Source organism: Tripterygium wilfordii, chromosome 21 (genome assembly GCF_013401445.1).
Source record: "Tripterygium wilfordii isolate XIE 37 chromosome 21, ASM1340144v1, whole genome shotgun sequence".
Taxonomy (NCBI): Eukaryota; Viridiplantae; Streptophyta; class Magnoliopsida; order Celastrales; family Celastraceae; genus Tripterygium; species Tripterygium wilfordii.
The window spans coordinates 4,252,101-4,267,930 of NC_052252.1; the positions used below are offsets into that span (position 1 = coordinate 4,252,101).

At 36.7% G+C, this 15,830-nt stretch overlaps 3 protein-coding genes across 4 annotated transcripts; all 3 read left to right on the forward strand.

The window, feature by feature from the left end:
* The first annotated feature begins 86 nt into the window (after positions 1 to 86).
* Positions 87 to 3,817, forward strand: LOC119990152 (multiple organellar RNA editing factor 9, chloroplastic-like). Of its 2 annotated transcripts, XM_038836001.1 has the most exons (5): positions 87 to 480; positions 622 to 719; positions 819 to 884; positions 984 to 1,165; positions 3,303 to 3,817. In XM_038836001.1, the coding sequence occupies exons 1-4, from the start codon at positions 137 to 139 to the stop codon at positions 1,154 to 1,156; spliced, it is 681 nt and encodes a 226-aa protein (XP_038691929.1). In that variant the 5' UTR covers positions 87 to 136; the 3' UTR covers positions 1,157 to 1,165; positions 3,303 to 3,817. The 2 variants fall into 2 exon arrangements, with proteins under 2 accessions (XP_038691929.1, XP_038691928.1); XM_038836000.1 differs by lacking the exon at positions 3,303 to 3,817 and having other exon boundaries at positions 984 to 1,469.
* Positions 3,818 to 6,966: 3,149 nt separating this feature from the next.
* LOC119989858 lies at positions 6,967 to 7,991 on the forward strand. The gene is made up of 2 exons (XM_038835598.1): positions 6,967 to 7,473; positions 7,741 to 7,991. The coding sequence occupies exons 1-2, from the start codon at positions 7,029 to 7,031 to the stop codon at positions 7,791 to 7,793; spliced, it is 498 nt and encodes a 165-aa protein (XP_038691526.1). The 5' UTR covers positions 6,967 to 7,028; the 3' UTR covers positions 7,794 to 7,991.
* A 4,562-nt stretch (positions 7,992 to 12,553) lies between these two features.
* LOC119990238 lies at positions 12,554 to 15,427 on the forward strand. Its single transcript, XM_038836134.1, has 4 exons — positions 12,554 to 13,029; positions 13,802 to 13,988; positions 14,600 to 14,693; positions 14,832 to 15,427. Exons 1-4 carry the CDS (start codon positions 12,677 to 12,679, stop codon positions 15,194 to 15,196), a joined length of 999 nt encoding a protein of 332 aa, XP_038692062.1. The 5' UTR covers positions 12,554 to 12,676; the 3' UTR covers positions 15,197 to 15,427.
* Positions 15,428 to 15,830: the final 403 nt, after the last annotated feature.

Consider the following 15,830-nt stretch of genomic DNA (forward strand, 5'->3'; position numbering starts at 1 on the left):
GGCCTCTAAATAGAAGGTTGGGCCCATTCTATTCTTACCCAGTCCAAGCCTCTCGAAGTCAAGCACATAAATAGAAACAGCATCGTTCGATATCCCCATCTACCCCGTTCGAATCTCTCCTCCGGCTCTTCCTGAAATGGCGACTGTCTTAAACTCTCAAACTTTCATCTCGCCTCCTAAACCTGCCTTGTCTTCGAGGTTTCAATTTGTACCTAGTCTACGACTAAGCACATCGAGTCACGTTTCCCGTACCCGATTTCACTGCGCGGTTCGCAAGGCTGTTGTCATTCGAGCCGCGGCTACGGATAGAGAGTTTTCATCGAGGAGGAGCAGTAGCAATGAGCCTCGAGAGACAATAATGTTACCGGGTTGTGACTACAATCACTGGCTCATTGTGATGGAGTTCCCTAAAGACCCTGCGCCCACAAGAGAGCAAATGATTGAGACTTATCTCAACACTCTCGCTACTGTACTTGGCAGGTACTGCTCAATCTCTATTGTCAAGATGATTTTTTTCATGTTGTTATTTGGAGTAAAATGTTTCGGGGTATTATTAATTGGGGAAAGTTTCGGAATTGTGTGTAGTTTTGTGGCATCTCAAACTATGTTTCTTTCTTACAGCATGGAAGAAGCTAAGAAGAATATGTATGCTTTCTCCACTACAACTTATACTGGGTTTCAATGCACTGTGGATGAGGAAACCTCTGAGAAATTCAAAGGTATGCGGGCTCTTAGATACTTGCTTTGCTGTGTATATTGTGGATTTGTGGTGTTTGTGCAATGGGATTTCAATGCACTTTGACCTTTTGCTGTTATAGGATTGCCTGGTGTTCTCTGGGTGTTGCCAGATTCGTACATAGATGTGAAGAACAAGGATTATGGAGGTAGGTTTATGGCTTAGTAATCATACTATAATGTGCTCCTTACAGGTCATCCAATTTTGTTTTACTTTCCTTTTTAAATGGGTTTCGTATATCTTTTAGGCGATAAGTACATAAATGGGGAGATAATTCCCTGCCAATATCCTACATATCAACCAAAGCAACGAAGGGATTCGAAATATGTGAGCAAAAAATATGAGAGGCGAAGAGACGGCCCTCCTCCACGAGGAAGAATGAGACAAGAAGCAACCCAAACAGAACCTGCATCTGAATGACAGAATGAGGTACCCCCAATGCCTTCAGTGCATATTTGGAACTATAATTTGATATATAATTGGGGTGATGGTACTAGGTGAGGCACTGTGGATGCCAGCCCTTTGATGATGCCTCTTGTTTATGGGTACTTGCATCTTTTGAATTTCTTTTGTAAAATTTGCTTATCTGGATACGAATTGTGAGGTAATTTTATTTGGCTAATCGTAGTGCTGTATGACTTGTTTTCCAGATTTATTAGCTAAGAGATGCAGGATCAACCAATGGTTTCCTTTAACAATACTCGTAGATTAGATTTTATATAAATTTAAGCTATTTGCTTTATCCAATAGTATCTAGATGGAGTTCATCATCTTGTGCTCTGTCATGCTTGTGTTGTCCTTGTCTCTTCATTGTTAACAATCACTTTTCACTTTCAATTCATTTGCTTATTAAATTGCATCATATTTACATTCACAGGACATAGAATGATAAGATGCCTTGTTATGTGATTTTACTATGACTATGAATATAATACTCATATTTTTTTGGGTGTTTAGAATGTGTTCATTTTGAAATTTTAGTGGATGCCAATTATGATGCTGCTAATCTCTCGTTGTTGTGTTTAGCTCTGGGAGATCATCATTTTCCTCGAATGTTAGGGTCAGCTCATTAATCCTATGACAAATTAGTGAGTGTTGAATTTCGATGGCATGGTTCACTTTTTCAAGGCTCTAATTTGATTTGGAGAATCACTCTGTTTAGAGTTCAGGGTTTAGGCCTTGCCTCTTCTTGACCTCTCCTACCCCCCAGCACCGCCGCCGCCGCCGCCGCTACCGCCCTTCAAACCACAATCAAGCTATGTGTCAGTGTTTATACATGTGAATATACATTTTTTAAAAAATTTATCTGATAGGATGCTCGATTTACATACTATTCGAAGATTTCAGATCGTTTCCAACATTGCATTATTTTGCCAGCAATTGCTTTGACTCGTTTCCTCCAACCCCCACTCTCCCCGGTTGTCTATGCGGCTCATACAACAGTGGCCATCTCCCGCCTATCTTCTAGGTCCATAACCATCTGAACCATCTCCTATTCCGCCTCAAACCGTCTGAAAGACTTGCTTAATAGTGCACAAGCTCTTCAGACTTCAGTACAAAGTGAGAGGACAGGTTATTCAGTTTCTTGCAGTTCTCTCTCTCTTTTCTCATGTCCTTCAAAGTTACTTGATAACTCCACTTTGCTCGTTCTAGCCGCAACAAGGCTGCCCAGTTATTCGTGCTACGTTCACCCTCTTCATATATGCATATCTAATGTATCTTAGCTTGTTCAGATTCTGAGCTCTTCCAGCCCATATCCATCTTTGTTAGATCCACTCACTAGCTTAATTCCTCTCACAGACCACTCTTGAATATTTGGGAACCTCCATATTCATTTATGGATATGACAATTCCTTATTTCTGGGATTTTGTTTTTCTGAGGGTGATGGCAATTTGTAGATTGATGTGAAAGCTAAGCATTCGGAGGTTTGGATCTTTATGATCAAATTATGGCAGTATTTTTAGCCCAGAAACTTTCCTGAGGTTTAGATGTGCTTGCGTAAAGAACATGTAATTACTACATTAAGCATCAGTGACACAGGATTTCATTTGCTCATCTGCTCTTGCAAGCTGATTTAGCTCTGCAGGTTCTACTGTAGCCTCTGTTGACAATCTATTTATAACTTTGTGGAGTAAACTATCATTTTGGTCACCCAAAGATATACCATTTTCCAATTTGGTCACTCTAATATTTTATTTCCCAAACTAGTCACTCAAAGAACAAAACTTTATTACAGAGGTCACTCAATCACCGGAATAGCTGATGTGGACGCTGGAGTAAACATACTTCCATTTTGGTCATCAAAAGATACATCCTTTTCCATTTTGGTCACTCAAAGAAATACCTTTTCTTTTTCCATTTTGAGTTTTCTGTTCTTTCTTATTGAGCCTGTGATTCGATTTTTTGGACTGTAATTCTCACTTGATGTTTGCAAAAACTGCTTATTGCCCGAAATGTGGGTTCGTCGAGTGTTGAGAAGCCTGAGCGACTCCCACGTTGACTCCACTTATCATTCTGCGTTTCTTTGGGGGGCATTGTTAATTGCTCTTTTTCTTTTCCTTACAGTTTCTTTATTATTTGAGCTGAGCAAGTGCAAATGGAGAGTGGAGTAGATGGTGATGCTCCTTTAGATTATGCCACCATAACTGCAAGGGTATAGAAGGAGAGATATCTCAATTGGAAGCAGCCAGAAAATTCCAATTATCTCTGTCTGTGCAGGTCGTATCTCGTGTCGTTTATTAATTCATATTCAAATATATAGAGTTGCACACCAATGAACTGTTGCGAGCTATAGACTTGAGACTCACAGTACTAAGAACTAAGGGGGGAGTTAGCTGCAACTTTAGAGTACGCTGCTGGTTCCTGCTATTCTTCTACAGAAATTAGTGAACTATGGGTGACCAAAATGGAAAAAGATGTATCTTTTGGTGACCAAAATGAAATATGTTTACTCCGGCATCCACATCAGCTATTCCGGTGGTTGAGTGACCTCTGTAATAAATCTTTATTCTTTGAGTGACTAGTTTGGGAAAAAAAATTCTTAGAGTGACCAAATTGGAAAATGATATATCTTTGGGTGACCAAAATAATAGTTTACTCTAACTTTGTGATTTGTGAATGTCAGTATCTAAAGCTTGATTGTCTTTTCTTCAAAATAATGCAACTCCTCTAATAAACTATTGAATGTATCTCACTCTGTTTGAATCTTTGATGGCATAATTTTATGGTCTTTGAAATATGTTTTGCTGATGTAGTAGGGGTAAGACATGGTTTTACATGCAGAGATGCTTGATTAGTAGGCTCTCCATAAATTATGTGCATAACACATAAAATATTCACGCCTTCTGTCAAGACTAGTATCTCACATCGAATTGACACAACTCAATCGAGTAGTATATAAGTAAAAGGTTTTGCACCTCCCACAAAAAGACACATTTTCTAGGTTTGGGAACCAGTGTCGATGGCTCATGAAAAACAAATTCGTGCAGGCCCGTGACCAAAGCAGATAATATCCTTGATGTGTTTGGATTTTCAATATGATATCGGAGTATAAAGTCTCGATCCATTTGGGCGTGACCTTTATCTGTCCACTTGTTAGATCTGATATAACTCAACCCAGAAATGCAGGAAAGTGTCAAGACTAATATCTCAATTTGAATTGGTATAATTCAACCGAGTGATATATAAATACAAGCCTTTCACCTCTCACACAAGGACACGTTTTATGGGCCTAAAATCAATATCGACGTCCTATGAAGAAGAATCCTTTTGAGTCCGAATGGATAATATCCTTGATATATTTATGCTTGGATTTCGAACACCTCTTTCTTTTCCTCTTCTATTTTTTTTTTTTTCCCGTCTGAGAAACTTACAAGTTGAATGTTCGCATTGGGATCTTGGCATGCTTTTTAATTTTTTATGGAGACAACAGTAGCACACACTAATCCGACATCATTTTGAGGGCCCTAATTGTTCATCTCTTGTGTCGAGGACCTGTGTTTTAAAATGTCTCCTTTTCAGTTCCTTCTTTTGAGGTTTGATTGTTGATTTAATTATTCAGTATGATATATATATATATATATCATTTTGACTGAAAACGTGAAATAGTTTATTACAAGATGTGTTTTCTAATGCCAGCATTATAAATATTCTATTAATTCAATGCCAAAGTTTCCTACCCCTTGATGCAAGTGGAGGAACTTGAATCAAGTCACAAAGTGCTAATATAGCAAGAACTGGATTTAAATCCCTCCGTATTAATATAACTAGCGGTTGTTTGGCAGTTGGTTTAGGAAGTAATTGCCAATTGCTATGCACCCTTGTTTGGCATTGGATTACAATTGTACTCTCCTATTCCAAACGAATTGCGGAATCTTTGAATCTTACAAACATATGAGACCAGTGTTATCAAAACGAGTTTGCCGATTGAACTGGTTCAACTGGCATTTTTCAATGAAGTTGGGCCGATTCTGATGTTGACCAACACAAATAGTCGATCCGAGTGAGACTGCAGGAACCGCACCAAGAGAAGGCTCGAAACAAAGTCTTAAGACACTCATATAAATTTAGAAAATGAAATTACATTATCCTCGGTGGACCCAAAATGGAGAAAAACAAAGCAAAATTGAAGAGCATCTACATTTCTACACACAAACTAAAAGATAGAGATGCTTCATTGCATGAACATTGTCTTCGGCCTCTTGGCACAAACCCATCATATAAAAAAAAATCATGCACAGGTCACGGGTGGGGACTGCCTCACCCACACGTGGCCCAGCTATGACCGGCGACCTGCTCCACACACATTCAGATCTTCCACGTGTCCAACACTAATATGACATAGAAAATAAGAAAACTGGACTGCACGGTAACCCGTACCCTTTTTTGGTTCATCTTTTGTCCCATCCTCCATAGTCCATAATAGCCTGGTAACCCACGACCCACCTTAGGCTCAGGTCCCTCTTGAATGACCAAATCATTACATCTTGAAACCTTTTGTCCACGTACTGTCTCTGACACTGGACACATGGACCCCACTCTTTCAGTCTACAGTGGCAGAAACCGTAAATAGATGTTCCTCTCATGTTCTTTTCAGTCTACTTTGTTAGATTTGTTTTAGTAACATGATTCACTTTTCTCATTCAGTGCTGCACAATATCTATAGGTTTATACATGCAAATTGTCAGATACACTACCAACTTACCTTTTTGCCCTTCAACGGATACAGCCGTTACAGTCTTCCCTTGCTCTATTGACTAAATTGCCCTTTCTGTTTAGGATTTGATTAAGGATTTTGCTTCCATGCATGCATTGGTGAGAGACCCACTTGGCCACTACACTAAATTATCAAGAGTTTGCTTGTGTTGAAAGAAAAGCAAATATTGGGATAGAATTGTTTTTTTTCTTCTCATCATTAGTGTATATATTGCTTCATTTGTTTGTCTGAACATGATCTTGTGTGCCCCCATACAGGAAAGGGATGTGAGGGCTGACATAGACTATGATATTTGCATTTGAGATAAGACCATGTCTTGGGGATATCAAGCTTAGAAGACTTAATGCGCACCTTCAAAACTAGGGTCCAAATAGAGGTTACTGTGATGAGAAACCCACTAGACCAAGTGAGAAATATTATTGGAATTGACTTTATGAGGGAGATGTCTTAGGCCGATTGATAAAAGCTCATTATTATCTTGAGTTGAGTGTTTCTTTTAACCCACGGTTCAATATCAACATGCCGATAATTTTAGACTTGAGTGAAATTAATATAGAGAATGCAAGCAGATGTCTCTCAAAAATCAATTAACATGGAATCAATAAATTTTTACGCAACTTCAATAGATATTATTATATTATCTATATGATCTTTAGGTTTTATCGAAGCTCCGAGAATAAAATTTGAACAATTATTTATGTAAGTATAAATGGGAATTGGACGACACTTGACAAACTCTATCCTCTCCCAAACAATAATAATAATATAAAAGTCGTTCATCAATCCATATACTATTGACCAAGTAATAATGCACCAAAAATATCTATTTAGAGACTATACACTATACCTATATATATATATATATAACTAATTAAGACTCGTTAGGTGAGACAATACAAGAACAATTAATAAACGAATCCTCTTCCTCTCTTAGGTCCCATTCACCAACAAAGAAGGGTCATTCGGGTAATTCGACCACCTAACAAACCTTTTTAAACAGTCTTTTTACTTTCCACCCCAAAAAATAAATCTCTCCCCCACTTAAGCCTTCTCTCTCTCTCTCTCTCAACAAAGCCATGGCAGTCTTTAACACAATCAAAACAGTTCTCTTTTCAACACTCTGTCTCACACTCTATCTCTCTTTACAACTCTGTTTCGCTTCTTCTTCTTCAATCCATGACCTCCTTCGCTCAAAAGGGTTACCAGCTGGTCTTCTACCCAAAGAAATCAAGTCATACAATCTCAACCAAGAAGGTCTCCTTGAAGTGTTCCTTGAAGGACCCTGTTTGACCAAGTATGAAAACAGAGTCTTCTTTGATAGTGTTGTTAGAGCCAATTTAAGCTATGGGAGCTTGATTGGTGTTGTGGGTTTGTCCCAAGAAGAACTCTTTTTGTGGTTACCAGTGAAGGGAATCATTGTTGATGATCCAAGATCAGGTCTTATTTTGTTTGACATTGGAGTGGCTCACAAACAGCTCTCTCTCTCACTCTTTGAAGATCCACCAGATTGTAAACCAACAGGTACTAATTAATTGGGTTCTTTTTTTCTTCAGTTTTATAATTAATTTGTCTTGATTTGGACTTGAAAGAAAGATGAAACAGCTTTGTTGTTTTAGAAACTGAATAGGCTCTGTTTTTTCATTTCTGGTCTGTTTTTTCTTCTTTGTTTGTGTGCAAGTAAAATTACCAAAATACCCACCAAAACATTAGAAGAAATTTCCTACAAAACGACATGTTTTGGGTTGTGTTTGTTTGTTTGTTTGTTTTATGGATTTTGTGGATTTGCAGGTGTGTTGAGGAATGATGTGAAGAAGGAGAAGGGATTTGATGTCTTGAAATAGAAGAGAGAGAGATCCCAATGTAGCTGTTTCAAGTAAATTTGTGTGTTTTGTCTATGTTATGTATGATCATCCAAGTTTTTGTTTTTGTGTTTTTTTTTTCTTTCTAATTATAGTTCTATATGTGGAGTTAGATTTTAGGGATTCTTAGGAGTTGTAAAGGTTGTTAAATTCCAAGAATCTAATGTCCTAATCAAGTTAGATGTTCTAATCTTCTAACCCTTCTAACCCTTTTTGGCATCGATTCTCTTTGTCTTAATAAGCTATTTAAAGTGCAAAATATTAGATTTAATTGCCAAAGCAAAGGATCCATTTGTCTAACTTGATTCAATTACACCACTTTCTCTTGTCATAATCTATACCCCAAATAATTTAGACTATTATGGCTAAATATATTCAAAGTTCATAGTTTGATGTAAAGTTGCTTCATTACAACCTAGACGTTGATGGTCAAGCGAATTGTATTCACACAAACATGGAATCCATGAGATGAGAAAATTATATATGTGAAAGGTTCAATTCTCCCGGACGAGGATCTCTGCACTAGAAGGTCATCACAGACGTCCAGTAAATTTACCAAATTTCAAAAATTGTGTGGATCTCAAATTGATAAACAAACTGAACATATATGATTAAAACTGTAATGACTTTTATTGTAGACCGTTCTCGAAAAATGACAAAATAAAGTGAAACAATGTAGAGAAAGACTGTTGCATGATTTTGACCAATTCTTTTGTTTGATTGTTACGGTTTTGAAAAACATTTTGCTATTACAAATACAAAGAAGACAAAACACGTGCCCATGATCATGCAAAAATGGGAAAATAATAATAATCAAAGCCTCCCTTCACGGGCCAATTTTGGAGATGATGTTTGCTATATCATTAATGACTGAGACTCTCAAAATATGATCCTCATTTTATCCTCAATTAATGTGAAAAATTGAATGTTAAGTGGGTGTTACAGTGTAAATGATTATTTCACATGTCACATAGATTTGAGGGTAAAATGAGGGGTCATATTTTGGGAGTAATTTACTCCTGTTATATAAGCACCACTTTTTTGTTCCTCTTCCGTTGTGAATATAGAAAAATATGTAGAAATAAAAGAGAAAGAATGCACAAGATTTAACGAGGTTCGACAATCCTTGAGCGAAAAACAATGAAGAATTCAACTAATATGAAGAAGATTACACAATAATAGATGAATTCTTGAACTCAAGAACTAACCTAAAATTCATTTATTTAGATTCTCACACTTCAAACCCTTCTCTCTATGGTTATCAAACACTCTGTCTCACTCTCTAAAAAATTGTGCAAACCTTAACTTTTATAGGTTACATGAAACATAAAAGAAATAAATTTTAATTCTAACCCAAAACATAATAGAATTATGATTTTACAAGAAAAATAACGTTAGGCCCGTGACTCCTCAGAGTGGGCTTATGCCTTCTTCGAGAAAGGACAATTTGCTCTGAAGTGAAAATTCAACTTTAAGAAAAAAGATAAAGAAAACTTCAGATCCTCCCTTATTAGGTTCTTCAAATTGTTTAATTCCTTGTGTTTTGTGAGGAATTGTTTAATTCATTTAAAACATTAATCTTCACATTCACAAATCAGTAAATCACAATACTCTTTCTATGAGGCCCTACGCTACTTTATAAAAGGCCGAATTGTGGGCCATCATAGCTAGGTATGTGGGGTCACAAGTCCTTCATTTGTAAAGAATTACTAGATGGACCCACAGGTCAACTCTCTTTCTGTCTTGGGCTTTGTTGTTCTCTTGGCACTCTCTTAAAAACCAAGGTTCTTGAAACCGGACCGGTCATCAAACCGGAAAAGTCTTCGGTTCACGGTTCAAAGGTTCAACCGGGGTTCAAACCGGGTTCGAACCGGTTTTAATGTAATGAATTATTTATATATATATGTATATTATATGCATATAATATGTAAGAAAACTTCATAAAAATACAATATATTCAAATAAAGTACCATTTTAAATAAAGAAAATCTCATAGCCTAGTGGTTAAAACCTTTTTTAATGAACAAAAGGTCATGAGTTCAAACCCTACAAATAACAAAATTTCAAAAATATTTTATTAACATTAATAAATGACCGAACCGGTCAAAACCGGTCCGGTTCTGACCGGTTCAACCGAAGAACCGGCCGGTTCAACCGGAAATATCCCGGTTTACCAATCACCGGTTCTGGCACCTCAACCGGACCGGACAAGTGGCCGGTCACCGGTTGGACCGGTCCGACCGGCCGGTCCGGTTTTCAAAACACTGTTAAAAACTTATTACCTAATTTAGATAAATAAACTTGGAACCAAATATGGAATATGGGATGGTTGTTTTCCCAATTTTTTTGGGTCGTGTTGCGTAGGTTTTGGTCCAATTTATCATGTCGTCATATATAAAAAATTTATGTGGATGCGGGATTGAAGATCCGAGTTTAAACTTATATTAAATATCTACAAGACAAACACGTATAATCTCGTTCTCAATTTAGAAAAACAAAAAATAATTCTTTTTAATTAAAAAGTGGTGATTATGATTAAATTTTGTTTCTTTACTTGGAAACTGAAGACATACCTATAAATGGAAAAAAAAAAATATATATATATATATATATATATATATAGGATTCCACGTGTAAACCAATCATTTTTCTCTTAGCTTCTTGTGTATTTTAGGTCCTATTTAATGTTAAACAATGCAACAATAATGGAATTATTCCCTAAACAAGCTGTCATTTAACATCGATATAGAAATAATTCTTGTTTTTTCCCAAAAACTTTTGAAGATATGACGTTTGAGTACTTGTCCTGCATGTCATGTGTATTAAGTTTTGCAATAAAAATATAAAATATAAAATTTAATCATAATATATATAAAATAATTTTCAATATATATATATATATATATTTAGAATTCAAACACAATTAGTATAAAAATCAATATAGTTTTTCTTTCAGTAAAAATTTTCTTATTGGCTACCGTCACATGAGAGAAAGTTGTTTTAAATATTTCGATTTTAATTTTTACGTATTGTATATAAATGCTTCCATTAATTAATGTATTATTTTTGGGTTGTACTCGTACATTCTCTTATAATTACAATTTACTTAAAACAGACTGACCGTTCATCTACTCCTGGATTTATTAATTAGCCCATGTCAGTTTCTGTTACAATCAGTGCATGGATGCTGAAGTCTCACCCAACCTTCTCATCTTCTAATTTGTCAATTTTGCATCTCCAATCATGATAACATATTATTGCATATATGAATCTATAAAATGCTAAACAACACTCGTTTACAAAAATCTTGTAGGGGACGGGATCGAAGACATGTAAAATATACGTAAATTTTATCACATAATATGTTGAGAGAAGGAATTGAATACGTGACTTCTAGGTAACACCCTCATAAATCTATTACCACGTCACATATTCACACACACACTTATATATATCTATATATATATCAGTAGAGTTGAATAATAGAAGTTTATATTCAGAGGGTCGGTCACCAGTTACTCGCAGTTGTTGTTTGAACCCTAATTGATATCTAAACTCTGTTTGACGCCCCATTGCATTTATATGTGATAAAAACGAAAGTACATGGATTAAATAAATTAAGCATTAATCCCATATGAGTAACCAATCTATGCTTACCATGATCCCTCTGTTTGAAACCCTCTCCTCCACATTTTGATTTATCTATATGAAAATACTACGCAACATTAATAAGCAGAAATTAAATATAACAAAACATTCTCTCAACATTATTTGAACATTAAGAGGTTGTTAGTTAGAAACAAGTTACAATGGAAGAAGCTGTCTCTGCCTCCCTCATTGCTGCTATATGCAGGTCAAGTTCTAAGATGATTTGGCCTAATTTTATTTTCCAATGTCGTTTATCTAATTTTATCCCAAACGATTAACTGCAGCTATATGTAATACTATTCATGCGATCTTAAAAAACCGTAGGTAATTTAAGAGAACTACCCGCGATTTAATAAACCGCAAGAATAGTATTTTTGGGCCTGCGTTCAATAAACATATACCCGGACATAGATCTTCTAGAGTCCTTATTTGCTTAAAAATCTGAATCAGTATAACCCACTGAAACATTTACAATTTGTGTATAGAAGTCATGAATGTCTTGGCTTTGATACTATTGAAAAAGCCAGAGCCAAAAGAAGATGGTATCGTGGTTGATTTCTCACTGATTTCTGGATTTCTTAAATGGAAAGAAGGAGAAACGTCTTTTTGGGGTATTATGATCCGTTCAATATTGATTTGAGGATATATTTGGAATGAATGTGAAAATTGTCATAAAATGATTGCACACGGGACAATTTTCATTTTGTCACAATATTGCACCAAAATTGTATTGATTTTCGTACCATAAAATGATTGTTGGTGTCACACTAACATATATGATGCTAAAAATGACTCATCAATCGAAACCATAGACATATAATCTTTCATTCTTCAAACATACTTGAATATTTGTGTAACCGTTGTTCAATGATGTATTCTAAAGCCTAGATGACTGAATTTATCTGACTTAAATTAAATCGAGTTTGAATATCAGCTACATATCCAAAATTTAGCTCAAAACACAATTTTTGACGATTTTAAAATTGGGTTTCAAACTATCCACACGCTTGGATTGACAGTGTAGTATTTTAGTTCTGGTACACGTGTGAACCACTGAAAAACTTCTCAAGTAAGTAGAACAACGTTACTTATCCATTACGCATCGTACCACGTAAAAGAACTCCAACTTCTTCCCAGACTCTTCCTTCCTCATCGGGAAACCCATCATCGAAGTCTCAGCAGAGACCGAATTGCAAAATTCACGCCAATCATAAAAAATGGGAGGGGGAGCAGCGATGAGGTCGGTGGCAAAGGCCGCCGGGGTAGGATTGATGAGCAACGGTCTTCGCGGTGGCCCTGCGGTTGTACCCCCGGCGGAGCAGAACGTGCTCAACGTGGCTCGTCCTGTCTCCGTGATTTTGTCGTCTCAGGGGAACAAAGGTTCTGTCGATGTTTGCTCCGTTCAGAGGCCTTCGTGGGAGCTTGACGACTGGGAATTCTCCGGCGGTGAGGATCTTGTGACGGGGACTGTTGTTGACCCTGAGTCAATGGCCAGGGTTGTGTTCGGAGGTGCTCCAAGCATAAATGAAGCTAAGGAGGCAACAAATGAATTGAAGGACGCCCTGCAGAAGTGAGATTCTCTCTTAAAGCTTCGATCTTTGTTTCCATATTTATGTGTTTTTGTTACTTTGTGTGTGATATTTTTTTTGGGTTACAGTTTATTTCATTTTGGTTATTGTGACGGATTAAGTTGATGATGATGAATTCTTCAAAATTTGTGGCAAATTATTGTTGTTCTTACGCGGTTTTGTAATTGAGTGTAATTGTTTGTCATAAAAAATGCTGTGTTGATTTAGCTTTCAAGTTCTCCTTGATTAAGAATAAAGGTTTTAGATTTTCTTAGCCTTGTTTTTAATATTTCAATTTATGTGATTGTCTTGTAGAGTTCAGTATTCAGAGGCTGTTGGAGAACTACTTGAATGCTTATTTGTTCTTCCTTTATTATTTAAACCAGTTTCAGTGGAACAAATTGGAAGAATTTGATTTTACATATGAAATTTCACATTGTGCTAATTTTGGCATGTGAACTTTCACTTTGGCTTTACAGTATTTAATTTTTTTTTTTGGGGGGGGGGGGGGGGGGGAGGGGGAATTCTATGCTATTACGCATCATACTTCTTACTCATTTTTGTCGAGGTTTTCTTGTTGCATGCAGAGCATTTGCTTGAGACTTTGAGTGCATGCATTTATCTCTCATGTTGTCTCAAATGATCAAATATCTTGTGAAATGTGCTTGCGGTCTTTCAGTTTTATACTGTCATTGATTGATTTCCACATTGGTGCTTGATTTCTAAACTTTTGATTGATTATATTTTATCCTTGGCTGATTATGGCCTTTTTAGGGTGTATCTGTCATCTCCCAATGCTACTGGGTGCAAGGATTCAGTTGAAGTTGGTCGGGTGTTTGTGCCTTTGTTTATGAACTCTGGATATGTGGAGAATGAAAGCTGTATAGTCAGTGGCACTGAATCTGTGCCAAAACATGCTGTCCGGGCATTTAAAATGCTCACTGAAAGCCCTGCAGTACAGGTTTTGACTTACCTTCCTTTTTGTAGTTATTTCCATATCAGGTGTTTAGATCCTAAAATGTTTCAGGAAAAAGATATATTGGTTGTTTGTGATGCATGATGGTTTTTCTAGACACTGAAGTTCATAGGACATGCAGATCTATCATTTTATCAGATATTCTCAAGTGGTTGGGTGCTTTGCGTTCTTTGATTGTGGCTTTTGCAAAACTTTTGTATCTTCTGTAATGAACAATTGAAAATGTAGGTTTACCATTGTGCTTGTTAGATTTTCAGAATATCGTGCTATGACATACCTTTCAAGAATCTTCGAGGTGCTGGGAAGAGAGTTTAGTTAGGTTCTGAAATTGTCATATAAACCTCTAGCAGCCTTGTTAAGTTACAACAAATTTTTTGACAGTTAAAAGAGAACTTCATTGAAAGCACAGAGAAGGTGTCAATTAATCCGATCTTTTTCAAATTCTCGTGTGGTTATTGCTAATGATAATTACATTGGCTACAGGCACCTCTCTTGAGCAGTCTTCTGTGACTTTAATCCGACCAGTTTTTAAGATGTAGTATCTATTTTATCTTATCATTAAAGAGAAGTAATCTCCAATATTACTTTGTATCCAGTCTGTTGTTGCTTCACTTGCATGCGACCAAAATGTCTGGAATGCTGTCTTGCAAAATGAAGCTCTTGTTGATTTTCTCCAAGCTCAGAAATCCGGTAAGAAATTTATTACTGTTACAATTTTTATTCCCATCCTCTAGTCTGCAGTCTGTAGCTTCTACATCTCTTTATCCAGTTAGCTGTGGTTGGCTTCTTCCCTATATGGATTTTTAATCCAGAAGAAACATGGCGCAGGTTCTGGGAGTCAAGATCAGGTATCTCCGATGCAGTTCGAAGAATTATCTGATAATGCACTTCATGACTCTGATAATGGAAGCCAAGCTGGATACACTGCAGTATCTGACAATGCAATTCATGACTTTGAAAATGCAAGCCAAGCTGGAAACTCTGGATCTGGGTTTGAGAATTTTGTCCAGAATATCAAGCACAAGGTGGTTGACATGGTGAATAACGTGTCTGATTTCTTTCACAATATCTTTGGTTCTCCTTCGGCTGAGAATCTTTCTGCAAATGCTGATAGCAAGTCGTCCTCCATTGACAAGACCTTGATAGGGCTGGCTATGATGGTTATAATGGTGGTTTTGTTCAAGCGTGCTTGAGAGTTCATTTCTTCTGCAAGCCTCCCGTAACTTCAGACTTTTATAATATGTTTGATATTCTGTTTCACTATTATCAGTGAATAATGAGTTCCATACTAAAACATATGTCTAGCTACTGCCCATATGTAAATCTGATGCAGATATGCTCATATGTTGAACTGATAACTCATTTCTAGCTGCAGTGTGCCTATAAATTTGCTACGCATACAAATCGTAACTGACATTTTTTTCCCCCAAGATTAAGCCTGTAGATATGATGTTCTGTATGGGTTGCAAGTACTCTCTTTTTGACTCGCACTGTGCGAGACTGTCAGTTGGAGTTTGGTGATTCTGTGAGGCTTTGGATTGTGGGTTCCTCTACTGCCTTCGAGAGACTGTGATTATATGTTGAAGATGATGGAGTAGTTCTGTTGTAATAATCTGATTCTGCAAATGGGTAGATAATGATGAAACGTGTAAATGCTGCTCGTGTATAGAGATACATATGTAGACTTGACATACCTTGAAGAAGGCTTGATTACCTCTATTGCGGTGGTTGGAAGGAACTCTGAATGTGACATAGTGATGGGGTGTGCTGAGGCCTACTAATATCACTGACCCAACTTCTTGGGGCAGCTTAGCTGACTATTAATTA